Source organism: Prionailurus viverrinus, chromosome A1, assembly GCF_022837055.1.
Source record: "Prionailurus viverrinus isolate Anna chromosome A1, UM_Priviv_1.0, whole genome shotgun sequence".
In the NCBI taxonomy this organism is placed as follows: Eukaryota; Metazoa; Chordata; class Mammalia; order Carnivora; family Felidae; genus Prionailurus; species Prionailurus viverrinus.
Genome location: NC_062561.1, coordinates 5,310,640 through 5,336,949, shown reverse-complemented (window position 1 = coordinate 5,336,949; position 26,310 = coordinate 5,310,640). Strand labels below are relative to the sequence as shown.

Here is a 26,310-nt window from a genome sequence, read left to right as displayed (position 1 = left end):
CCACGTGGAAGACCCAGGCTTTCAAGCAGTCACATGTGCACGTGCACACACATGCAGGCACACACACGCTCATAGCCACAGGAACACACGAAGCCAAGAAAGCAGCAGCCAGCACTTAGGCAAGGCTCCAACGTTCATCATGTTCCCTTGCTGGAATCTCTGACATCCTTTCAGAGAACTCCTTTCCCAGTCTCTGTGGGCTCAGTGAATTACTGCTTCCTCAAGTCATGGATAAGCCAGCGTCACAAGGATCACAAGAGGGGGACGGGGAAGTGAGGACATGGGTTTTCTGAGAACGGGAATAATGACTACAGAATGATTCTACACATCGTGAGCTGGCCTGCCTGCTCCCTTCGTCCTTCAGGGGAAGAGCGAACAGAGTCATGCAGGTAACTCTGCGTGAACTTTGGTGCACATGGCGTCATGGCCATGGGCACAGAATGTGGAGGGTGGGGGCAGGGGTTGGCCCTAGGAAAGTATACTCCTAGGAAGCAAGCCAAGTACGGCACAAAACGGACATGTCCACTCAGACCATGACCGCTCACCCCCGAGCATCAGCCGCAAACACTTGAAAGTAAAACTTCAATGGTTAAAAATAACATTTCCAAATTTCACTGACCTTCCGTGGCAAAATATTCCAGATGGCACAGGGTTTCTTCCATGTATTTTGAGTCTTTTGAAAGCCTCTCAAAAATTACATTATCCTACAAAATAGAGAAACATTGTAACTGGCAAACCTTTAAGTAAACCCTGCGGTCAGCATTCTAAACCTAGCTTTGTTTTAATGATGCTTATCCAATGTGAATACTTGAGAGTACTTGAGCCGGCAGGTAGAAATACAGTTCTCAGATTCACTCATGAGCTTTGGAAAACAAACTGGGTATGGATGTGTCCAGACAAAAACTCTGGGGAGAACCGTAAGCATCAAGAGAACTGTCAGAGATGTAATGGTACCTACATTTACCCAAATTTGCAAAATACGTACCGATGTGTAGAACACCTTTATGCAGAAGCGGAAAAGATACCATGCACATCCTAAACTGCACAAATACACTCTTGCCCCTGCAAGAGCTCCCAGCCATGGCGTGCACCAGCCACTAGGCCCTGAACCCACTTCAGCTAAGAAACACTGAGCAACACAGCCCAGAAAAGCTCTCTGTGATGAAAACACAAAACACAACAACTACGAATAGCTGTTTGAGAACACACACACACACACACACACACACACACACACACACACACACACACCCAAATACTTAAAAGATCATCACAGGTCGTTATGAACCATTCCATCTTCCTGAAGTCACAACATAACGGTGATAAAACGAGAATCACAAGTCACACCCTAAGGATCTCGCATCACACGGCAAAGTGCTATTTCTGAAACCACCTATTGGCTAAAAGGAAGCTTTTCAGGGGCCACGGTTGCCACGCTGGCCTGAACCGCCACTGTCTTCAGTAGGCCTTTACTACCAAGTCAATTTCATGGCCCATCTGAAAGAGCCTTTCAGCCTTGGGCAAACTTCCAGGGCACGGTGACGACAGCGGTCAGGAGAAGCAGGTTCACAAAGGAGCCACCAAGGGCACCTGCTACACGAGACGCTCGGCCAGTACTTACAGCCCCCTTACAGTAGAGTCGAAGTTGGCCTGAAGGAGTTCGAACAATTACAGACATTCTTTTTCTGTCACTGTAAGAGTAGGAAAAAAAAAAAAAGTTATCACTGGTCTGTATTGTAGGACCCATGCCCTATGATTAAGCACCAAACACATCAAAAGATGGCCTGGTAGCCCTAAAAATGGAGAAACTCCGTTTCCCTTATCTTCTCCTTCAAAGGTGGGCTTTAATTGTATACCTCCCCCTCTTTTTATTATACACAACGGATATAAACCTATTTTTTTCCCTGCCATGGAAACTCACTAATATAATTATGTATAGCAGGAGAGCAGAAACAGAAAACTTGACCGTCCGCTACGCACATCTAATTTACTCCTGACGATACTCCGTAAAAGTGTTTTTGTTCTACGGCTCAAAATATTAGTAATCTGCCCAGTAAGCAACAGAGTGGAAGCTTCTATAGACATCCGCTGAACTCAAAAGCCCCTTGTTGGGTCTTCTTTTAACTGGAGTAGAAAGCAATCACAAAGTCGTAGAACATTCCTCATGTGGCACTGAGGTGAGCCTCACTGCCGCCCTCCCCACTCCGACACGGACCCTCTTACATTGGTCTTTCATCATGACTCATGCTCACTCACGGAGCCTTCAGTGGCTCCCCACTGCCTACAGGTTCCAATTCTTGCTGACCTCCACTCACCTCTGCGGCCTGGTCTCATCCCGCACGAACCCGCCCTTTCACCAGCAGGCCTCCAGCACACCGGAAGACACGGCACCCCCCCCCCCCCAAAGCTCCTGCCCCATGCCTCTCGCAGACAACATTCCATCCTCCTGAAACACGTCCTAACCACAGCGGGCCCCACACCACCCACCCCAGCAAGGGGATTTCCAATGGACTATGAGCTCCTCAGACTAAGGGACATTCTCTCTCCAGCTCTGTTTTAGTTCCCACACCCTAACCCTAAGCACTCTGCCTGGCCTGGATTTGAATTCTCCCTCGGCCACCTAGTAGCCGGGGACTCGTGGCAAAGTTGTTTGCCCAGCAATTCGGTTTCTGAATGCGCAAAGCAGGACTGCCACCAGGTACCGCAAAGGAGTGTGGTCACGATTAAGTGGCGCTGGGAAGAAGAGGAGTCCACTAAAAAGAAATAGAACCACAGCTATAAGTGATCTTTTATTCCCGCATGTTCTCCCGTAAGTTTTTAAAACAGCCTCACGTCCATATTCACCTGCTTTAATTTAATTCCCTTTCCTCCTCCTTGTCCCTCCAATAACTGCTGGTCCCAGTTAACACAGCCGCATAACAGCACAGTTTCCAGGACACCAGTAAGAGACGGGGCACAAAAAGTCCGGAGCAATGTTTAGTATGTTCCTCACCTCCACCCACAGGGACACGGTCTCCTACTCCCCCTATGAACCACTGCTGTTATCAACCATCGTTCTTCCCCTCTGAATACGCAGCCACAAGGGCTCTTGACCCACCAAAGTTCAAGTTTTCAGTCCTAAAATTAAAGACTAGGGCTAGAAAGCATTTCCTACAAGAGGGTTACAAAACTGATCTTTTTCAGGGGTGCCTGGGTGGCTCAGTCTGTTAAGGGTCTGACTTCAGCTCAGGTCACAATCTCCATGGTCCGTGAGTTTGAGCCCTGTGTCGGGCTCTGTGCCGACAGCTCAGAGCCTGGAACCTGCTTCAGATCCTGCGTGTCCTCTCTCTACCCCTCCCCTGTTCGCACTCTGTCTCTCTCTCTCTCAAAAATAAACATAAAAAAAAATTTTTTTTTAACTGATCTTTTTCAAACAGCTTATAAAGCAGACAGAATAAACAATGTGTGAAATCATTTAACAAAGGTTATTAAAAAAACCCAAAGTTTAATAATTGGAAAATAGGCTCTCGACGTAGCAAAAGAACTTTGCTCTCAGTGTTGAGAGGCAAGACAGTACTGACAGTCAGTGTTGAGAAGGCAAGAAACAAAACATTAGGATTTTTCAAAAGGACAAACCAGGAATGATCTAGGGAAGCAAATAATCAACAAATATTCCTGGGTCTGAAAATTAGATAAACCACCCTGGGGAAGAATGAGCTGGCATACAGACAGAACAACTGCCCAACTCAGACAAAGCCTCCGACGGGGATGGACTGATCTTACCTGTCTTGGCTTGTCAGTGCCCCAGGTCTGGCATGAGAGCGCTTAGATAAAGCACGAGGCACCACCTCACGGGACTTGGGAAAAACCAACAGAAATAAGGCCCTCCCCACCACACACTCCCAACTGTGCAGACGTGTCCGCGGCTGCTGATGCCGGAACAGCGGGTCTGGAAATCTACAGAAACAGGAGGCTATGGGAGCACAGTGCTTCACTCGGGGAAAACACGCGCGCACACAGGAAAATGACCTGCTTCACTCTCTTTACAGAAAGTCCCAAATTCCAGACAGGAGAGGGACTGTGGAGATCTACTCACTAACTTTAATACCTACGTGCTGTATTTAATCAGATCATACAATCTTGCAAACACTCTGATGAAGCCGTTAAATATATACGGAAGTATTTTATTCCGGCGCATGAAGGAGAAGCATACCTAGAAAATTCCAGGACGTTAAGGATTCCAAATGTCTGTTCCTGTCCCATCTAAAGGAAGAAAAACAGGCTCTTACCTGAGGTGCCAAGTATTAAAATCTCAAAACAACAGTCTCCCCAGTAGTAAACCTCTCTATACACACATCTCCCCGTTCCTCCTCCTCCTCCCAGCGCTCTCTTTCTGTATATAATCCACACACACATATCCCTCTCACCCTCCCTCTCTGTAATACATACACATCGATTACCTCTCCCGCTCTCCCTCCTCCCCACCTCATTCTCTCTCCATCTCTATCCCCCTGCCAAGGCCTTTTCGACAGGTACAGGTTTCTCACAAGCCAGTCAGGTGGGGTCATAGCACCCCCTTCTGGTAGAAGCTGCTCATTCTTCTCTAGGACATCACAACAGCTGGCTGACCCTCCCTTCCAAGAACACCTGAAACCTTGGGGCCAGTCATGCTTCTGAATTCAGAATTTTATACATTTCATTAAAAATGCACACATACACCATGTGGCATGATTTCCCCAGAGGCTTACGCGGCCACAACGCCCTAAAATCCAACACATCAACTTTCCGCAGCAAAACGTAGGACACGGAGATTCCTAAGACCATAAATGGCCTCATGTCAGTTCTGGCTAAGTTTTGCTGCCAGATGCCTATTCCCCAAATACAGGAGAAAACTTTTTTGGAATCCAAAGCTTCCTGGATTCGCGATTTAGAAATAAGGATTATGGATCTGCATAAGATTTTAGAGCAATTCATCAAATGTTATTTTTCTTCAAGTTCTTCAAAGCTGGAACCTCAATGTTCTCGATTTTTCCCGGAAGGTTCCAGGCTGTGTGGACCGTTGCCAAACTCCTTAATCAAACCTGCTCTCTATTTCCCCAATACATCGCGGTGAAAAGCACGTGGGCCTTGAAGTTCCATAGGTAGGAATCAGAATCTTATTTCTGCCACTGAGCGTGTGGCCTCCTCACGAACATGTCCCTCAGGCTTGAGAGAAGTAATGAATGAAGCCAATTATCCAGGGAAACCTGAGGCATCATTACTCTCCTGTGCACAACTCCCCTCACACCCAGAGATACAACCAGTGACCCTCCTCATCTGGTTCTTTCTCCTCAGGCTATCCCAACTTCCTCAGAGGCCCACTCAGAAGCGTGCCCACCATTACCCCGCAAATCGGCCCAAGCGCTGTGACCGCCAGGTGCTAACCCCTCTCTGCTCTCAGATCAACCACTGGGCAACCACGTGCATCCCACGGACTCGACCATTAAGATGATCAGTAGCGGCCACTTCATGGCAACAGCTGGTAACCAACTTGAGAAGGTGGGGTTTGAGGACACTCTGGCTGAACGGGATCTCGAAGGTATTATTTATGGCCCTGAACTAGTCAGAGAGTCTCATGTACTCCCAGACACGTGGCCTTAATGGGCTAATAAAATGACAGAGGGGTGCCCATCCACCCTTCACCGACATCTACCACCGTGATGACAAGGTCAGTGGGCTCCCTGGCTTCCCTGTATTTAGCCGCTCTTGTGAGCAAAGCAGAAGCAGCCTTGTCTCCTTGTCTCTCCCACTCGTGCCCAGTCAGTCCGTCCCGCCTCCAGTCCCCATCGCCGCAATGCACAGAAACCAGCAGCACCCGTGTGACAGCAGATCATACAGCGGAGGTTCTGCGTCTCCCCAAACTGAGGGGGGCGAAGGCTTGAAAACCTTCCACAAAGGAAATTCTGTATTCAGTCTGTTGCTTGGCTCCACCTCTAATGACTGCACCTTTCCCTAAGCGAGACTTGCTGGTGATTAAAATGAACTAAAAATGATTATGACCTCTGTCCTCCAGAAGACAGGAACCCAAAAACGCCAAGAAATGGGCACTCTGTTGAGGTCTGGTATTTTCTAGGTTTCACATTTCTAAGTACAAGAAAAAAATGGAACACTGCCAAGTTAGGAACGATAACAGCTATGTAAGTTAGTAGTGAATTTCAAGTGCATCAGCAAGGTCTAGAGACACAAGATACATAAAGGCAAAAACCGCTATAATCCGGCAGTCCTCCCCAAATTGAGGGGTGCAGGAAGGCAGAGGAGAGAAGGCAGTGACTGCTTCCAGTCCCCTCATCAACACAGACTGTAGCAAAATGCAGCCCCTCTAACGGTCAGCATCAAAAATGCCAGGGCATTGCCAGTCCCAACCATCGATTTCCCCCGTTACCTGCCTCAAGGGTCCCTACTGGATGTTATACTTGATTTCCATTTTTTCCTGTCACCAAATTTCTCCCTCAGGCTTCCTGAGCAGCCAAACTCAAAAAAACCAAACAAACAGAAAACAAAACAATCATAAAATAAACAAATCCCTTGACTGTAGGGAAAAGAAAAACTCGTGTAAATAATAACAAAGATCTTAAGTGCCAACTTGCCTCTGCCCCCCCCCCCGCCCCGCGCCAGGGAGACCAAAGCTAACGTGCCAAGGGCTGTGCTGGGCAAGAACTCTACGTGCCAAGGTTACAGGGACAGAGTCACAGATCCTGTCCTCAGGACAAGTGGGCCACGTGCTTATTTCCCTATGACAAAACCAAGAGCGGGCTTGCTAGGTTCTTTACTACAAATCACACCAGCACATGCAAGACTTGTGGACAAGCGTCTCTGAGAGAAAAATGCCCGCAACACAACACGAATAAACTGACAGAATCCCGTCACGCCCGCAGTTTCGCAACGGGGCCTAATCCTCACGGGAGGGGGAAAAAAAAAAAAGAAGAAGAAATGTAGCTATCGTGTTTACATCAGACACGCTATTTCAAACACAGTCTTCAAAAAAGGAGGCGACATACAATGTCAAGAGGTACCCGGGCCCGTCACTTACGGCTTCTATGATGACCGAGTACGGCGTTCTGGCGGTGAAGACAAAACCCAGCTTCCTAGCTCCCTTCACCAAAGCGGCTTCATCTGTCAATAGAGTTGACGAGGCATTGACTAATCGCGGGTAATGGCGGAATTCCGTGGAGCAGGCATTTTACACATTAGGCAGATCGGCGGCCGCTAGAGAGGCCCGGCCTAAGCCCACAAGGGTAAGGACTCAGGATTCAGGAGGCGCTCGCTCAGTCCGCCACCAGGATCCTGAAGGCAGCACTTTCGTTAGGCAGGAAAGACAGGACCTGAAGCTGATCGTCGGGACAAGAGTGCTGGTATACCTACTGTCCTCCACTGGGGTCAAGTTCTCCTTAAGGAACTTAAGCTACATTCCCATGGCTTCCTGACTAACCCATCTCGTCCGAGCGAGGCAGCATTTCACTTCTAGTATGGTAGGATTCAGAGCTCCAGGAAGCGGGTCGAGAGTCAGCACCCAGCTTCAGCAGCAGCTGGAGAATCTACGACGGGCACAGGGTGAACAGGGAAGCCAGGCCACCCTCCCCTGAGAGTTTTGTCCAGTGCAGGGACTTTTTTTTTTGCTTTATGATGATTTTTCCTTTACTCAAAATTATTGGAGAATAGTAGCATTCAGGTTAAATGTTCTGGTAAACTGAAAATCACTGACACATACATGGCACAACATTCACAATACACTTCAACAAATTTTCAGAGGAGTCAAAGACAGGTATGTTTCAAGCTGAAATTATGATTTGATCTCTCTCTTCCACTGCATGTAGCCTCTTATGAGCAATAGTGATTGCTATGTTATTTTTGCAAGGGACTTCTGCTAGGAGCTGCAAGATAGCCTGGGGCCTCCCATCGTGGTCACAGTGTTACAGAGTCAGGAGGGCCCAGCGCCACCTTTCTGTGGCTTTATCGCTTGTGACCATAACCTGTACACTGCGTGAGGCCAGAGGTAAATAGTGGGGTCTTCGTGAAGCCGACCTCCCTACCGCACCCTCCACAAGTAAATGCAGATAGCCAAGCCTCCAGAAAAGGGGATAGCACGGCACACCCGGCCCAGAGCCCTCACCTGGGGAGGAAGCCTGGTAGATGATGTTATCTCCATCCTTCTCAGGGACGACGGTGTGGCACACGGCCAGAAGGGTGAGGAACTCCTGTATGCACGGAGCTGTGGGCTACAGACATAAGGCAAGGCGATCATCTGTTAAAACACCGCTGGCATACAGCAGGGTTAGATTCGGCCATCCCCTGCTTAGAGCCCGCTACTGGCTTTCAGCCCCCTTTCGAACACAGGTCGAGGCCCTAGCGTGGACCCCACGTCCCCCACGATGCCACCCCCTGGGTGGCAGCTGCTCTCCACCCAGCTCCACCTCCACCTCCTCCCGCCTCTCCCCTCCTGGGTGCTCCACCAGCCGGTCTGGTCCGTAGGTCTTCCGACAGGCCTCCGCCCGTCCCACTGCCCCTTGCCCCCTCCACCTGCTCACAGCCAGTTCTTACTCATCCTCTCTGCTTCCATTCGACAGTCACTTCACCTGAGAAGCCCCCTACCACCCGTCTCGGAACATCGTTCTTAATGTACTAACCCTGGGGTCAGAGGAGAGCGAGGAGGCAGCACGCGCCCCTGCTAGAGTTCCCCCAGCCCCCGCCTCGCTTGTTCCAAACGCCTCGAACAATCCTGCCGCCCACGTGCGGCTTCCCCACGTCTGGGAGACCCCAGCGTGCCAGAAGGTCATCTGTCTTCCTCAAGAACGTAACCCCAGGCCCAGCAGACAGAAGGCGTTCAAGTCTACGTTGGATCAGTATACTGAGAGCGGACTCGCCAGGCGGGTGAGTCCCTGCTCTTTCTCTTCCATCGTCCTAGCATTTCCTCTACACCTTGTCTGTTCTTTAACCTAATAATTGCTTAAAAGCTATAAGGCAGTGCATCCTTATTACTAAAAAAAAAAAAAAAAAAAAAAAAAAAAAAAAAAAAAAAGCCGCCCTGGATATGTATTTAATATATTTCTCCAATCCTACACACACACTCCTCATGATTTTCATTGGGATTAGGTTATAGAAATAACGGAGAAATGCCATCGTAATACTGTTTACCCATCTAAGAATACAGAAAGCTTTCCTATTGATTAAAGGCTTCTAGGGGCGCCTGGGTGGTGCAGTCGGTTGAGCGTCCGACTTCAGCCAGGTCACGATCTCGCAGTCCGTGAGTTCGAGCCCTGCGTCGGGCTCTGGGCTGATGGCTCAGAGCCTGGAGCCTGTTTCCGATTCTGTGTCTCCCTCTCTCTCTCTGCCCCTCCCCCGTTCATGCTCTGTCTCTCTCTGTCCCAAAAATAAATAAACGTTGAAAAAAAAAATTAAAAAAAAAAAAGGCTTCTAATACTTCTAGCTATAGGCCCTGGCATATTTTATTAATCTTGTTAATTTTTTATTCATTCAAAAAATACCTACATGCCTACTGTATGTGAGAACGATACTAGACACCTTATCTATTGCTTTTTATGTTATGAATAGGATTTCTATTATATTTCACAAGAGTCTGTTCAGATATAAGGACCAACACTGAGTTTTGTAAGTGCGTTGAATGTCGCTTGTAATGAACCCCTTACCAGCTCTCCGAGTTTCAGTTGACTCTCCTGGGTTTTAAGGCAGACAGTTATTACATCATCCACAGATGACGGCATTTTCTTTTCTAACATATACACTTGAGTTCTTACTGGCCCACTCAGGCTAGCACTCTAGGGACGATGTTCAAAGCCAGGGGTGATACCGGGCCTCCTTGTCCTCACGTTATTTTAACGCCAAGGAAGGTCTTTTATATTTCACTTTTTGATTGGCAGCTGGCTATAAATTTGAGACAGATTTGTCTTTTCACTGATCAGGAGGCAACTCTATGTTTTCTGATTTCTGCAGAGTTTTTGTTTTTAGTTTCTCAGTCACAAATGGACAGTGATCGGTATCTGAAAACATTTTGAGTTTCCCCCAACCCGTCAATGAGACTGAAGAGCAGCCATGTGGCAGCGAATCATAACCGCTCACACGGCTACTTCTTATCCACCTTCAGGAAAAGAAAATGCACGTTCAACTACGGTTCAGTGAAATCGAGTAAGTTAGAGGATTTACAAATTCCCCAAGGTCTACACGGCAAAGGGTGCTGGGGAATCACCTCCAGTGACTCCGACATCATAGCAGGGAATCGTTTGCTGAAATTAAAGGTGACCATCTCCAGGAATATCAGTGTTTGCAGATACATTCATACTGTTAGTTTCTTGAGAAGGTAGGATTAGTAAACACTTTAAATTTTTTTTTTTCAACATTTATTTTTGGGACAGAGAGAGACAGAGCACGAACGGGGGAGGGGCAGAGAGAGAGGGAGACACAGAATCGGAAACGGGCTCCAGGCTCCGAGCCATCCGCCCAGAGCCTGACGCGGGGCTCGAACTCCCGGACCGCGAGATCATGACCTGGCTGAAGTCAGACGCCCAACCGACTGCACCACCCAGGCGCCCCAGGATTAGTAAAAACTTTACATGCAGCACGATCTCGGCATCTGCAGTGAATTTGTGTGTGTGTTCACACGTGCACACAGAGAAAGATAACAGAAAGGAACAGACGGAAATGTTAACGGTACTTGGCAGCAAAGGTCAGAAGCGATTTAGGGGGTTAAAAAAATACTCTGTATCCTCTAAGTGTTTCCGCAGTGAAAATAAATTGCTTTTTATATAAAGGCCACCACTCCTTCCGAGTTTCTAAGAGTCGTCACAGCGGCTCAGAGAACTGGCTGTCCAAGAGAGAGCAGCAGAAGAGTCCCACACTCCAACACTCTCTCTCTTGTGCAGCTTTCGATCATGTCCCCCTCTCAGTCACGCTCTCCCAGTTCTCACTGGTAGCAATTACCAGGCCCTGCAGCCCCTCTGGTGAATAACCCCTCTTCCAAACTAGCGGGCCATCATCACCCCCGTCTGCTGTGCTGAAAATGTGCCCCCAGGCTTGATCTAGTGGCTCCGGTGGGAGGTGGGAGCAGACCCGGAGGAAGATCAGCATTTTGCAGCAAGACCATCTGCTTTAGCTGAGACCTGGTCAAGGAGCAGGGGGAAGGAAGCTAGCATCTTCTACGTTGGATCAGTACACCGAGAGCGGACTCGCCAGATGGGTGAGTCCCTGCTCTTTCTCTTCCATCATCCATCCTAGCATTTCCTCTACACCTTGTCTGTTCTTTAACCTAAGGGCAGGTGGCCACGTCCGCAGGCCCAGAAGTTACACAGGAACAGGTGCATCTACCCAGAAGAGCCCAACCCTAGTCCCAGGGTCTCGATCCTACCAGACTTTGATGCGGATGACTTTGTGAGGCTTCCAATTCAGCTTTCTAAGAAGTTCCGCCACTTGGAGCATTAGGTCTTGGGCCTGGTCTTTGGCAATATTGGCCTAGGCGGCAGGAACTGAAGGAAGTATTTACAGGCTCCCAAGGACGACTCTGGCTTTCATACTGTGCCTTACGCTGGTAATTAACTGACCCAAGCTTACTGTTTTCGCGCTCTTTGATATAAATGGTACTCGGCAACAACCGGTTCCACAGACAATTCAACGATTTCATGAGCTAGAAACACACGATACATAAAAACGTAGCATGCGGGGGGGGGGGGGGGGGGGGGGGGGACAAGAAAAGACCGCTTTCTCCTGCCTCTGAGAACGATCGTAGCTGGCACAACATCTCATCCCACAGTGTAGCAGGAAAGAGGGTCTTTGATTCACGGCAAATAGTAAAATCTTTCTGACAGCTAATAAGAACAGTCGCGAACACACTCAAGTTAAGTTTCCGCTTTGAGTGGTAGGCCAGACAACATTCTTAAAGATCCAAAAAGGAAAAATCCCTAAAACAAAACTGTTCTAACTTTGGTTCTCCAGTTAACCTGGCATTCTGTAATAAATGAGGTAAAGGAGACAAACCATGCGCAGCCTATGGATGAGAGGTTTGCAATGTATTTGAAACGAGTGTTCCATGTTTGCAAATAAACTTTTTCCTTTCTGTAACTTCCAAGAAAAGGCTTTTATAACTTCAAAGAAATGATTGTTGGACAAGGCACGCATGCACGTATATGTATCTTTTTAGAAGTTAAAGCTTTTGCATGTGGAGAAACAGATACTATTTATCATTTTAACCATCTGTAAGGGCATGATTCAGGGACATTAAAGACACACTGCTGTGTACCCACGACTGTATCTACACCCAAAACTCCCATCTTCCCAAACTCTGTACCCGTCAAATAGTAACTCCCCATTCTCACCTTCCCCGACCCCTAATAACCTCTATTCTGCTCTGCCTCTATGAATTTGCCTATTTAAGGTACCTCCTAATCATAAAAAACCTGTCCTCCATTTAATAGATTTTAATCTGCACAAAATGCTTTCTATATCTAGAAGTATTTGATGACTGTAAAACATAGAAAAGTAGGCATGTCTAAAATTGGCATGCCAAATCACAGCTATAAAGTACTTAAATACATATACAAATAATTTCTTCTTCAAGACTCAAGCTCAAAAGTCTTAGGCATAATGACTCAAAAAAAAAAAAAAAAGAAAGAAAGAAAAACCCATATGTGTTCTTCCTTGGTAAATCTTTGGGAAATTATCCCACAAATAGGAAGTCATTGGTTAGCAATGTAAACAAAGGACCACATGAACTTGTTCCTTGAAATTTTCCGTAGGTGGATTCTTTAATAGGCAAATTCCACCTTGGCTATCAGCCTACACAAAGCTTAAAACATAGTCCTAAAGGACCCAGAAAATCAGAAATGATGACCCAGGAAAAACAAAAAATCTGTAGCATATGGAGGTATTCCCTTGGGAGGAAAGCAAAGGTTTTCTTGGCCCAAATGCTTTAATTTTAGTCAACGGTCCCAAGACAATTTAGATAGGAATGTGGGATATCCATAGGCTAAAATCCTGAAATGCTTCTTCCCTCTCCTCAATCCTATTTTGGCAAAATAACCAAGTGATCTAAGAGGCTCTGTACTTAAAATGTTTTAAAAATCCATGAAGTACATTAAACCTAATCCCGATTTTCTGAAAGAAAAATAGTGTAGCCTACGGTCCTCATTATTTATAGTCGAGCTACATGTTAAATGTCAGTGGGGTAATTAACACAGTAGCCAAGATGTAGAATACCCTAGAAGGCTTCAAGCACACCTTTAAAAAGTGGTGAACATAGGCAAGTAGGCTTTTGCTAAAATAATAGAAAATAAATTCTCCAGTCCATGGCCGTATCACACCCTCAGTGAACTCTGAGTGTCCAGATTATTAAAATATCCTTTAAAGTCTCCATGTGTTTGGGGCGCCTGGGTGGCTCAGTCGGTTGAGCGTCCGACTTCGGCTCAGGTCACGATCTCGCGGTCCGTGAGTTCGAGCCCTGCGTCGGGCTCTGGGCTAATGGCTCAGAGCCTGGCGCCTGCTTCCGATTCTGTGTCTCCCTCTCTCTCTGCCCCTCCCCCGTTCATGATCTCTGTCTCAAAAATAAATAAACGTTTAAAAAAAAATTTTTTAAAGTCTCCATGTGTTCATCGATGCTTATGATAACCTCACTGAGCCAGGGATTCCCTTATGAAAATAGTGCTGGCCCTGCCCCACTACTCTCGACGGCCTTCCCGCTGGAATGAAAGGAAATCTGGCTCAGGACGGCAGATGGTGAGGTGGCAATGGATGAAAAAAAGCAGCACTAACTTCTCCAGAGAGTAGGGTTCCTTCCAGAAATGCATGCCATCGGCCCCGCGGCAGGAAATGCTCCTGTTAGAGGATCCTGCTACATCTCAGGTCTCTACTCGAATGCCAAAAGAGGACCGAGCATGCGACCGATGGTCAGAAACAGCACCCATGCACGGGTTCAGCTTTGAAGAGAACATCTGTACGTATACACAAATTAACTGAGCTCGGGATTTCGAGATTTCAAGATTGGGGATCCCAGCAGCAAATGTAGAGGATTCTCCAAATCTCCAAATCTCCAAATGAGGATTTGCCCCCTGTGCACTCATTTTCGTCACCAGCCCACACTCTAGGTGAATGCGAGTCACCATTCACTGCGGGTGCCCACGATGCCCACATTTCAACGATTCTGTTAGCCCCAACACCCACCAAAGCGATCAGACTCCTCCATCTACACAAAATGAAATCGCTTTCTTGGGGAGAGGTATCGTACCCCCCCTCCCCCCACGCCACAAAGGTAAACAATGACTCCTAATGATTTTACATCTCTTTCCCCAACTAATAAAAATCCCCTGAATGTTTTCTTACTCGTCTCTTCCCCCAATACCTAGCAAGGTGACTGATATCAACCAGGCCCTTAAGCTGTTTGCTAAATGAATGAGTAGATGAATGAGTCTCTTATTTAAATTCAGATCCACTCACGTGCCGTTTCTGAGCCTTCCCTGGGATTCTGAGACACCCCGAGCAAGAGGCTCACCTCACTTGCTCTGCTGTTTCCTCACCCACGGATCTGGGCCAGGAAAACAAACTTGAAAGGAGACTAAGTGCAGTTCCCCAAGCCTCTAGGTCACCCTTCCACCTTCGTCCTTTCCCATTCTCCACCCCAACTTGAACAGACACATTTAGTCACCTAAATACCCTCTAAACACTATTCGGGAATGCTGGAGTCCTCTTTCAGAAAGCAAGCCCTCGCTGTGCCCATGAAGCCTTGGATATCCGTGATTAAGCTGCCACCCCCCACAGAAGCTTCTTCTCAGATGCCACTCTTCAGCTTGGAGAACCTCTAGGCTAGCAGCTGGACCTATGGCCACTATCAAAATTCAAAAAAAAAAAAAAAAGGGGGCGCCTGGGTGGCTCAGTCGGTTAAGCGTCCGACTTCGGCTCAGGTCATGATCTCGCGGTCCATACGTTCAAGCCCCGCACTGGGCTCTGTGCTGACAGCTCAGAGCCTGGAGCCTGCTTCGGATTCTGTGTCTCCCTCTCTCTCTGCCCCTTCCCTATTCACGCTCTGTCTCTCTCTCAAAAATAAATAAACGTTAAAAAAAATTTTTTTTTTTAATTCAAAAAAAAGAGAACACATCGATGCCTGTGACTATGATACAGGGCACGGACTTCAGCAGCATCCGTTGTGTGGTCTGGGACCACTTCATCAGCACCACCGGGCACTGAGGCAGAAAGTCCGCATCCCAGCCGGTGGGCGTGGGTGCCTTACGTGCACGCATTTGAGAATCGTGCCTAGGAAGATTTCAGCGTTAACAAATGGGCAAGTGCAGCAGAGAACAGCAAATTTCCTCACTGAGAATTTAGAGAAAGTTTGAAATAGATCTGCATCTTAACAAAATGTTGGAATGATGAACTTTTAATTTTGCTCAAGTTTACCTAACTTTAGATTTTTTTTCAGAAAAAAAAATCAGATGGAATTCACACTGATTAAATGGGTTGCAAAATGCCTTCATCCCTAAAGACTTTTCTAAGTTGGTATTTTTCAAAGTAGCTTTTCAAATGAATTTAGGCGACCCTGTAGTTAATCCCAGTTTGTTAGAATAGTAGAGATAATGTGATGTCAGACTTAAGAATCAACCAGACTTAGGTTCTGAGTCTCATATCTACTTTTGTTTGCTGGTAACTCTTGGCCAAGTCGATATTTTCACGCAGCTTCCTATCACTTCTCCGGGGTGACTCCAGCGCTAAAGGAAATACGCATCAAATGTCTGGCACACGGTAGGATGCTATAAATGCAACATGCTCTTCTGCCCTCCTTTTCTTCCCTACATTCTCCTGGTCCAAGCATAAAGCAAGTGTCCTTCAAAATCCATGACCTCTTAGATGCACAACCGTGAAGAAATGGTACTGCAGAAATCTTAAAGAGCAGGAGAAATCCGAAATGTTGGCGAATTCCATATTGAGACTCGTCTTCATCTTGACGTGAGACTTTGGAGCTCCACCACATATTTAATTCAGCTTTGCGTTACCAGGCAGAGTGTTAACCACAGAGCATTTATTTCCGATCACTTCCCTGAATACTAACTCCAGAAAAGTAAAACCACATCTCCTCCCCAAGGTCCAAAATTATAAATTTCAAGGCAGCACACATACACGTAAATAAAAGTACACCATAAGCTATGGAACATTCTAGAAGCAAAACAGTGGCCTTACATGATGATCTTCAATGTTCTTCAAGAGCCTAGGATCATCAAAGTCACATGAGTCACTAGGGGGAGGAGGTATCCGGCTGTGAGAGAGAACAGAAAATACTTATTCAGTTCAAAAATTTCTTTAAAATCTACCCACACCTAGTAAGAATTTGTCTTGAAGAAGAATCACACCTAAAAAGCCTATAGATTTATATTAAGCTTTTGAAGATTTGGAATAATGCATATTATTTCAGACCTCGAGGTAGAAAATCTTTAGCCTTACTATAAGCAGAGTATTTTATATGTTCATTATAAACAACGACATAGTTACAAGAAAAAAACAGAGGCAGGGGTCAACACTTTGTCATTTTAGCTGTTCTCTGACGTCTACCAGGGAAAATTTCTGAGTATTTACCTCAAAGCGGGTAAGATAGGAACAATTATTGTATTGTATCTAGGCATTCATTTATGGTCAGAACTCATACGCAGAAGAGAGAAGGAGGCAAACATTGTGAGAAAGGAACCGATAAAACTTGATACAATGGCGGTGTGCTGCTATCACACTGAAGAAAATGTGAAGGGTTAAATATATTCCTGTATCCCCACTTCCTCCTGAAACCCCTTCTTGGAAACAAAGACGACGGAAGAAGTGACCACAGCCAAGGTCAGCCTGAACTCTGGATGTGGGAGTTTAGCAGAGCAGAAACCAACAGCTTGTGCAGTGAAGAGACTAGAATACCAACTGATGCCCCTAGCAGAATCTTGCGGAAGCTGAGCAAATGGCAGCCTGAGGTGCCTGTCCCATAAAGGGAAAGTGGGAAGCAGGAGGGGTTCCAGATCCATCTGAGGAAGAGACTGCCTCCAGGAACCTTCCCCCTCATCCCAAGCAGCCAGATAACTGAACTTTTTGGAACTCAGAAAGCCATGGAAGGTTTATAGTTTGGAGAAGTCAAATCAGAGTAGCCTTGGACCCAGCAACACGGGGCACACAAGCGGGTAGGGTAGGGAATTCTCCCAGGACAGGAGTCTTAAGTGCATCCTTCATGACCACCAACTCTCTGCCTCTACTCAGCTCCTTTAACAGCCACAGCCAGATTTACAGCCTGGAGAGTTCTCCTCATGAGAAGACGACTGATCACATAGAAGACCGAGGCTGACATCCAAAGATCCTCTACTAAAACTGCAGGTCCCGGCCGATCATCCCACAGGGAAACCAGTCAGTCATCAACTGCGTGGTCTCCCCTGCCCATGTAGCCCTACCAATCAGCTTTGTTAGTATATAAATCTTAAAACATGAGCACACACCATCACTAGTCCTAAGGGAAATGCCAATCGAAACCACAATGAGATACCATTTCACACCCATTGAGATGGCTATTGTGTACCTGAAAACAAAAACAGAAATTAACACGTGTTACGAGGATGTGGGGAAAATGTGTGTTGCTGCCAGAAATATAAATGGTGGAGCTGCTGTGGAAAACAGTTTGGTGGCTCCTCAAAAAATCAAACATAAAACTACCACACAACCCGCCAATCCCGCTTTCAGGTATATACCCATAATAATTAAAAGCAGAGACCAGATACTTCTATACCAATGTGCACGGCAGCATTAAACACACCAGGCAAGAGTAGGAAAAAACCAAATGCCCATCAACAGATGAAGGGTTATACAAAATGTGGTATATACAGACAATGGAATATGACTCAGCCTTCCATGTCAATAGAATTCTGATACAGGCTACAATATGTATGACACAACTTTGAAGACATTATGCTGGGAAGCAGGAAGTATGGAAGGTATCAAGGGAAGGACTGGCTGTTTCTTGTTAAATCCTTGTAGTTCCGGGGCGCCTGGGTGGCTCAGTCGGTTAAGCGTCTGACTTCAACTCAGCTCACGATCTTGCGGTCCGTGAGTTCGAGCCCCGCATCGGGCTCTGGGCTGATGGCTCAGAGCCTGGAGCCTGCTTCCAATTCTGTGTCTCCCTCTCTCTCTGCCCCTCCCCCGTTCATGCTCTGTCTCTGTCTCAAAAATAAATAAATGTTAAAAAAAAAAATTAAAAAAAAAATCCTTGTAGTTCCGCTATTACTTTTAAAAGCATATTCATGTTTAATTTTAGTTTGGTTCTCTCTTGCAAAAAGAAATATGAAACTTTTATTAACAAAATATTTAAGCGAAAATGACAATATAGAATTGTTCCAAAACCCTTCCCACTAAGACATCAAGAAGTGCTAGAATCCACTTACCAAAAATCATCTGAGGATGGTTCTCTTGTCAATTCTGGAAAATGACTGCCAGAGAAAGGGAAACAGAGTGTTCATAAAACTGATCAAGAGAGGCACTCACATAAAACATTCTCCGGGATAGATCATATATTAGGCACGAGACAAATCTTCACAAAGTCAAGGAAACTTACGTCATATCAGGCATCATTTTCAACCATAATGGTAGGACCAGAACTCAATTACCAGAATGAAACTGAAAATTCAAAAATATGTGGAGATTACACAACACACTACTGAACAACGAATGGGTCAAAGAAGAAATCAAAAGAGAAATAAAAAAAAAAAAAAACACGGGTAGACAAAAGAAAATGGAAATGCAACATAGTAAAGCTTATGGGATGTAGCAGAAGCAATTCTAAGAAGGAAGTTCACAGCGATAAATGCCTGCACGAAAAATCAAGAAAAATCCCAAATTACCTAGTTTTATACCTCAAAAAACTAGAAAAAGAACAAATGACACAACGTCCTTAGTATACTAACTTCCTTAGCATAAGGAAGAAAGTAGCAAAGATTAGAGCAGAAATTAACGAAATAGAGGGAAAAAAAAAGATCAATGAAACTATGAGCTGGTTCTTAAAAAGATAAACAAAATTGACAAACCTTTAGCTAGACTCAGCAGAAAAAAGCAGGACTCAAAATCAGTAATGAAAGAAGTGATACAATATAAATATGAAGGCTCATAAGAGATACTATCAATAATTATATGCCAAGAAATTGGACAACATGTAAGAAATAAATGGATAAATACCTAGAAACCTACAACATACCAAGACTGAATTATGATGAAATAGAAAATCTTAGATTGACTACTAGTAAGGAGATCAAGTCAGTAATCAATAGCCTAACAATCAAAAGTCACATCCAGACAACTTCACTAGTGAATTCTCCCAAACATTCAAAGAAGAATACCAATACTTATCAAACTCTTCCTAAAAACAGAAAAGGAGAGAACCTCCCAAACTGTTTTTACAAGGTCAGCATTACCCTGATACCAAAACCAGTTAAGGGCACCACAAGAAAATTAGAGGCCAGTACCCCTGGTGAACACAGATGCAAATATCCTCAACAAAGTATTATCAAACTGAATATAATAATACGTTAAAAAAAATCATGCACCATGATCAGTTGGGATTTATTCCAGGATACAAGGATGGTTCAACATCTATATTCCATCAATGTGACACACAACATTAACAAAATGAAGGATAAATATCATATGATCATCTCACTACATGTAGAAAAAGTATTAGACAAAATTCAACATCCATTTATGACAAACATTCTCAACAAAATGGCTATAGGGGAACATACCTCAACATAATAAAGGTCGCATGTGACAAGCCCACAGCTAACATCCTAATAGTGAAAAGCCGAAAGCTTTTCCTCTAAAATCAGGAACCAAACAAAGATGGCCACTCTTGCCACTTTTATTCAACACAGCACTGGATATCCCAGCCACAGCAATCAGGCAAGAAAAATAAAAGGTACCCAATTCAGAGAGAAGTAAAATTGTCACTAATTGCGGATGACACGATACTATATATAGAAAACTGTAAGAGTCCACCAATAACTATTAAAACAAATGAATTTAGCAAAGGTCAGTTGTATTTCTACAGACTAACACTGAATCATAAGAGAAATTTAAAAATCTCAACCAAGGAGATGCAAAACCTGACACACTGAAAGCCGTAAGACATGAAAGAATACAAAGACTCGAATAAATATTAAGATATTCTATGTCCATGGATGAGAAGAATTTACTGTCAACATGTCCGTACAAACCAAAGCAATCTACAGAGTCAATGTAATTACCATTTAAATTCCAATAGCATTTTTCACAGAAACAACAAATAATTATAATTTGTATGGAACTATAAAAGACCTAAATTGCCAAAGCAATCTCGAAAAACAAGAACAAAGCCAGGGACGTGACACAGCCTGGTTTCAGACTATATTACAAAGCTACAGTACTCAAAACAGGATAGCACTGGCATAAAAACAGACACAGATATCAATGGAACAGAAAGGAGAGCCCAGAAATGAACCCATGCAATATGGTCACTTAATTTCTGACAAAAGTGCCAAGAATACATAACAGAGAAAGGACAATCTCTTCAATAAATGGATAAATCTCTTCAACAAACTGGACAGCTATCTTACACCATACACAAAAATTCACTCAGAATGGACTACAGACTTGAACGTTAGACTTGAAACCATAAAACTCCTGCAAGTAAATACAGGTATAAGCTCCTAGACATTGATCTTGGCGATGATTTTTTTGGATCTGACACCAAAAGCGAAGGCAGCAAAAAGCAAAAATAAACAAGTGGGACTACACCAAACTACAAAGCTTCTGCACAGCAAAGGAAGCCATCAACAAAATGAAAAGGCCACCTACTGAATCGAAGAAAATATTTGAACATCATATACGTGGTAAGGACTTAATATCTAAAATATATGAAGAACTCATGCAAGTCAATGGAAAAAAAAATAATCTGATTAAAAGTGAGCAGAAGGAGGGAGGCTGGGTGGCTCCATCGGCTGAGTGTCCAACTTCGGCTCAGGTCACGATCTCAACAGTTTGTGAGTTCGAGCCCCGCGTCGGGCTCTGTGCTGATAGCTTGGAGCCTGGAGCCTGCTTCGGATTCTGTGTCTCCCTCTCTCTGCCCCTCACCCGCTCACACTCTGTCTCTCTCTGTCTCTCAAAAGTAAATAAACATTAAATTTTTTTTTTTTTAATGAGCAGAAGGAGGGATGTCTGGGTGGCTCAATGGGTTAAGCATCTGACTTCGGTTCAGATCATGATCTCGAGCCCCATATCGGGCTCTCTGCTGTGCACGCAGAGACCACCTTGGGTCCTCTATCTCCCTCTCTCTCTTCCCCTCCTCCACTCATGCTCACTTGCTCTCTCAAAAATAAACATGTTTTTACAATGGGCAGAAGATCTGAATTGACATTTTTCTAAAGAATACCAACAGATGGCCAACGGGTACATGAAGATGTGTTAACCATCATGTAAATGAAAATCAAAACCACAATGAGCTATCATCTCCTACCTGTTAGAATGGTTACAAGAAATAAGACGTGTTGGCAAAGAGGTGGAGGAAAGGAAACTCTTGTGTGCTTCTGGTGGGACTGTAAATTGGTGTAACTGCTATGGAGAACCATATGGAAGTTCCTCAAAAACTTAAAAATAAAACCACCGTATGACCCAGCAATTCCAATTCTGGGTATTTATGAAAGATTCTGGGTATTAAGAAGATAAAAACACAAACTCAAAAGGATATCTGCACCCCATGTTCACTGCAGCATTATTTACATAGTCAAGATATAGTCAAGACATCCTCACTGTCTATAAATGGATGAAAGGATAAATAAAATATGGTACATATGTACAAGACAATATTACTCAGCCATAAAAAAGGAAATCTTGCTATTTGTGACAACATGGATGGACCCTGAAGGTATTAAGTGAAACCAGCCAGCCAGAGAAAGACAAATCCCACATGATCTTAGTGAAATCAAAACAAACAAACAAACAAACAAACAAAGCAAGCAAGCTCACAGATACAGAGAACAGGTTAGTGGTTGCCAGAAACAAGGGGTGGGGAGTGGTCAAAATGGGTGAAAGGTGCAAAAGATAAACATCCGCTTATAAAATAAGTCATGGGGATTTAACCTACAACATTGTGACTGTAGTTAATAATAAATACTATACTGCATATTTGAAAGTTGCTAAAAGAATAGACCTTCAAAGCTGCAGTGCAAGAAAAAATCAATTTTGTAACTATGTGTGGTGACAGATGTTAACTAAACTTACTGTGGGGACCATTTTTGCAATATATACCAGCACTGAATCACTATGTAATACATCTGAAACTAACAAAGTTACATGCCAGCTATACATCAATAAAAAAAAAAACAAAAAAAAAGGCATTCAGGTAAAAATAGGAGTAAGACATTTCTAATTATTAGGTTATAAATTTAAAGAAGTTAAATTTATAGCATTAAAGTTTTAAAATTAAATTTATAACATTAAATCCAGGGATTTCTTACCAGGTAAATATTTGCAGAAATAAACTGTGTTAACTGTTCAAAGTTGGGACCCTTTACATTTTAAACCCATTCAGTAGTTACTACATATCTAAATCTCTTACAAATATCCTTTCCAAATACCAAAAAGGTATTTGACTAAGCAACTAAAAATAAAGTTGTTTTGCTGGAAGAATGCAAATCAAATTTTAAGCGATAAACAAACTTACCCATAGGTTACCCCAGCAATGCTGCACTTCTTGAAGTTCATGATATTGCATGTAAGAGTTCCAGTTTTATCAGAAAATAGGTATTTCACCTAAATCAAAGAACGGAAGAGATGTACATCAAAACTGTAGTAAGATATCAACACAAATAAATACAGTCTTTCCTTCTCTATTTTTCAAAAATCTCCATTAATTTTAAAAGGTAAATTCCCTCAGAGCAAGTAAAACACGTTTTATAATTATACATATTATAATGTTACAACATATTTTATAATTACATATTAAATATATAAATACATTTAATGCATAGACCACTGGGCCCCCTGGGTGGCTCAATAGGTTAAGTGTCCGACTTCGGCTCAGGTCATGATCTCGCTGCCTGTGAGTTCGAGCCCCACGTCGGGCTCTGTGCTGACGGCTCAGAGCCTGGAGCCTGCTTCGGATTCCGTGTCTCCCTCTCTCTCTGCCCCTCCCCTGCTCACTCTCTATCTCCCCCCAAAATAAATAAATATTTTTTTAATTAAAAAACAAACAAAAAAAAACAAGAAAACCTTGTCCACTAACCAAGCCTAGAATGCAGTTGTGTGGAAACGTGCAAAGGAGGGGCCTCGATAACAGTCCTGCTGCCACATCCATCTCTAAGCACAAGCACTAGGTCCTTCCACAAGGACACATCACTCTCCAGGACAGTCCCACGATCTCATACGGCACCCTGGTCTAAGCGTTCAATATATCAAGACAACAAGCTCAGACTTGGGCAACCCTCAAGACATTTTTTCTCACTCCACTCCTAATTGGATTAAGAAAGCATATCCTGAAACAACACAGAACAAACATGAAGGTCCTCCATCATAGTAACAGTTAAGATTACACAGAGGCAGCACAGACGTGCTATAGATTATAGAACCTTCTGAGATACAAAGTTTTACAGATTTAACACACAAAGCTCCCAATATACAAAGGTGAAAAGAGATATTTCTAGAGGTCACGATTAGCTGAAAAGAGATGAACTCCAAATGCACATGTGCTGTGCGAGTTACGTTCTCTCCAGTGGATCATGTGATGGGGAAGAGGGAAAAGAGCTCAAGAGCATAGGAGGATGGCTGCCCAGTTCAGGCTCTGGACACAAACTAGTTAATGTGGACTCTGGGAAAGTCACCTCCTCCTTCTGGGCCCCGCTTTCCACATCTATGAAACAAAGAGTTTGGCCAGAAGATACAGAACATCTGGGAAATGAGGTCATGGATTGGTGAAGGGAGAATAATTAACAGAACTGTCTCCTGTAAAAATTCCAGTTTCTCGGTGGTTTTCTAAAGAGGAGCCATGATTGCTACTAGATATACTCCAGGGATCACAAGGCAGAAGCCATGCTTTACTGTTTTATGGAAGAGGGATTAATGTGTGAATATTTATTCTGTACTTTCTCTTAATGAAACGATAGAAGCAAATGCACTAAGAATTATTTTTAAAGCAATCAAAGGGTCTTCAAGTAAAGGAAAATTAGTAATGTTCCTAAAGAAGTCAACTATTACATAGAAATAAAAATCAGTGAAGTATGGGTAATTAATGCTTCAACCATAAGTGTTTTTTTTTTTTAAGTTTACTTATTTATTTTGAGAGAGACAGAAACAGTGTGAGTGGGGGAGGGGCAGAGAGAGCCGGAGAGAATCCCAAGCAGGGTCTGTGCTACCAGCACAGAGCCCAGTGAGGGGCTTGAACTCACGAACCGGAGCCAAAACCAAGATTGGGATGCTCAACCGACTGAGCCACCCAGGTGTCCCTGTAAGTAAGTTTTTACATGCAGTAGGTCTAGGGGTATAAAAAATTCAGTAGAATCAGCCTTCCAATAAGCAGAGTTTCCTTCTGCCCCTCTTTTTTAAAAATTAAAATATTATATCACAACGTTAAAAATGAAAGTTTTCTAAGAAGGAATTATCAAGATTTGCTCTCATTCTGCCTGTTGAATTTTAACTTATCCTTAAGTTCCAAGTCAAAACTAGGTAGAGCTTGACCCCAAGCAAACTTTTCCCATATTCCCAATCAGGATGAATTATTATCCTGGGTACAACGTGAGCACTTGTAATCCATCAATTACTCGGATCCAACTTAACGCGTCCCGAGAACAACGGTCAACTGAGCACCGTGTTAGACTACGACCAAGGCAACCAAAGACTTCACATTGGGCACATCCACACCCTCGAATAGACTCGAAAGGTTCAGGACAGAAATAGACACCACGTCACTGTCGTGTCTCTTATTTTACTGTTTTTACATTTGGAGGGACTGTCATGGAGACATGGAAGAGAGATTAACTTTACCTGAAAAACTGAAAAAGCATTCAAAGAGGAGGCAAATTTAGTCTGACATATATATATAGCACCCACCTTACAGGGCTGTTGGGAGGTTTAAATAAGATGTATAAAAGGAAATTACAACCTTTAATTCCAATGTGTTCAAAAGAGGGCGTTCCTTACAGTAATTTCAACACAGGATGAAGATAAAACGCAAACGCAACTCATTAAAGGCAACAGGGGTTTCAAAGGTGAGAGCAGAAAAGAAACTCGTTCCCCGGAATGTTCCAGAAACAAAATCTAAAACATGTGAGAAATGTAATAGATTTACGTCCCTTCAAATTAGTTCCCTCATGTTTTGTAAGGTTACCCCATACCTGCATGTGTGAATCATGGTTTTCCCCATCATTTCCTCCTGATAAACAATTTTAATATCCAAACTAACGTTGCACTTTAGTTTTTGTGTTAATTTTTTTGCAGGTACCTTCTAGGTAATAAAATACACTGATGCCTCAAAAAAGCAGGTGAAAACCAACTAACATTTCTATTTAATAATATTGTACTTTCAATATTATATATATCTATATATAGATGTATGTAGATATAGATATAAATATGTATCTTCAGACATCAAAACCACATTCCCAGAGAACTATTTTTCCAAAATGTCTGATGGTTCTAGCACTGGCCTCCCCAGATGCTCACGTCACCACTACCAAAGTTCCCAGAGAAGCTCTCACCTGCCCCAGCTCTTCATTAAGGTTTGAGGTCCTGGCCATCGCAGGGGTGTCATTTCCTAGATAATACATATCTGTGTCCTGAGAGAGAGAGGAGGGGGTGGGGAGGACGCTTCAGAAAATAAATACCATTAGTCCTTCACTCAGATCAACGCAGAAAAGCGGCTACAACTGAGAGTAGAAATGCTCATTTGGGTGGGGAAGTACAATGGCCATTAGTATAGAGAACACTGTGATAGAAGACAATATGCAATTTATACACAGAAGATTTGGTTGCAAGACGATCACTGCATGACCTAGTCCAACCCATGCTTGTGATCAGCCAATACCTCATTCACAGGGTTGCCGGCAAGATCAAATAACAATGCACAGGAAGGCGCCCAGTCTACAAGCACTGGCTGAAGTTCACTGCTTAATGGCCATGGTAGCTCCCGAAAAATTCCACCTCCACTCTCGCAACAGAATCCAAGTGTATATGGTCACGGTGAATTTGATATACGGTGCACACTAAAACAGACACACCTACGAGACCTTTCCTGCGGCACTAATTAGACTGTAAATGCAGGAACGCATT

At 44.0% G+C, this 26,310-nt stretch overlaps 1 protein-coding gene across 12 annotated transcripts in view; it reads right to left on the bottom strand.

Annotated features, from left to right (window-relative positions):
* The window catches only part of LOC125172019 (phospholipid-transporting ATPase IB), a 647,472-nt gene that overhangs the window by 445,040 nt on the left and 176,122 nt on the right, over nt 1–26,310 (bottom strand). For all 12 annotated transcript variants that reach the window (XM_047869466.1, XM_047869485.1, XM_047869458.1 and 9 more), the window contains 9 exons: nt 25,740–25,817; nt 22,712–22,800; nt 18,408–18,452; nt 16,186–16,261; nt 8,129–8,234; nt 7,049–7,131; nt 4,193–4,242; nt 1,622–1,691; nt 620–704 (listed from right to left, as the gene is read on the bottom strand). In XM_047869466.1, the coding sequence (XP_047725422.1) occupies nt 620–704; nt 1,622–1,691; nt 4,193–4,242; nt 7,049–7,131; nt 8,129–8,234; nt 16,186–16,261; nt 18,408–18,452; nt 22,712–22,800; nt 25,740–25,817 (682 nt within the window). The remainder of the gene's footprint in view (nt 1–619; nt 705–1,621; nt 1,692–4,192; nt 4,243–7,048; nt 7,132–8,128; nt 8,235–16,185; nt 16,262–18,407; nt 18,453–22,711; nt 22,801–25,739; nt 25,818–26,310) is intronic.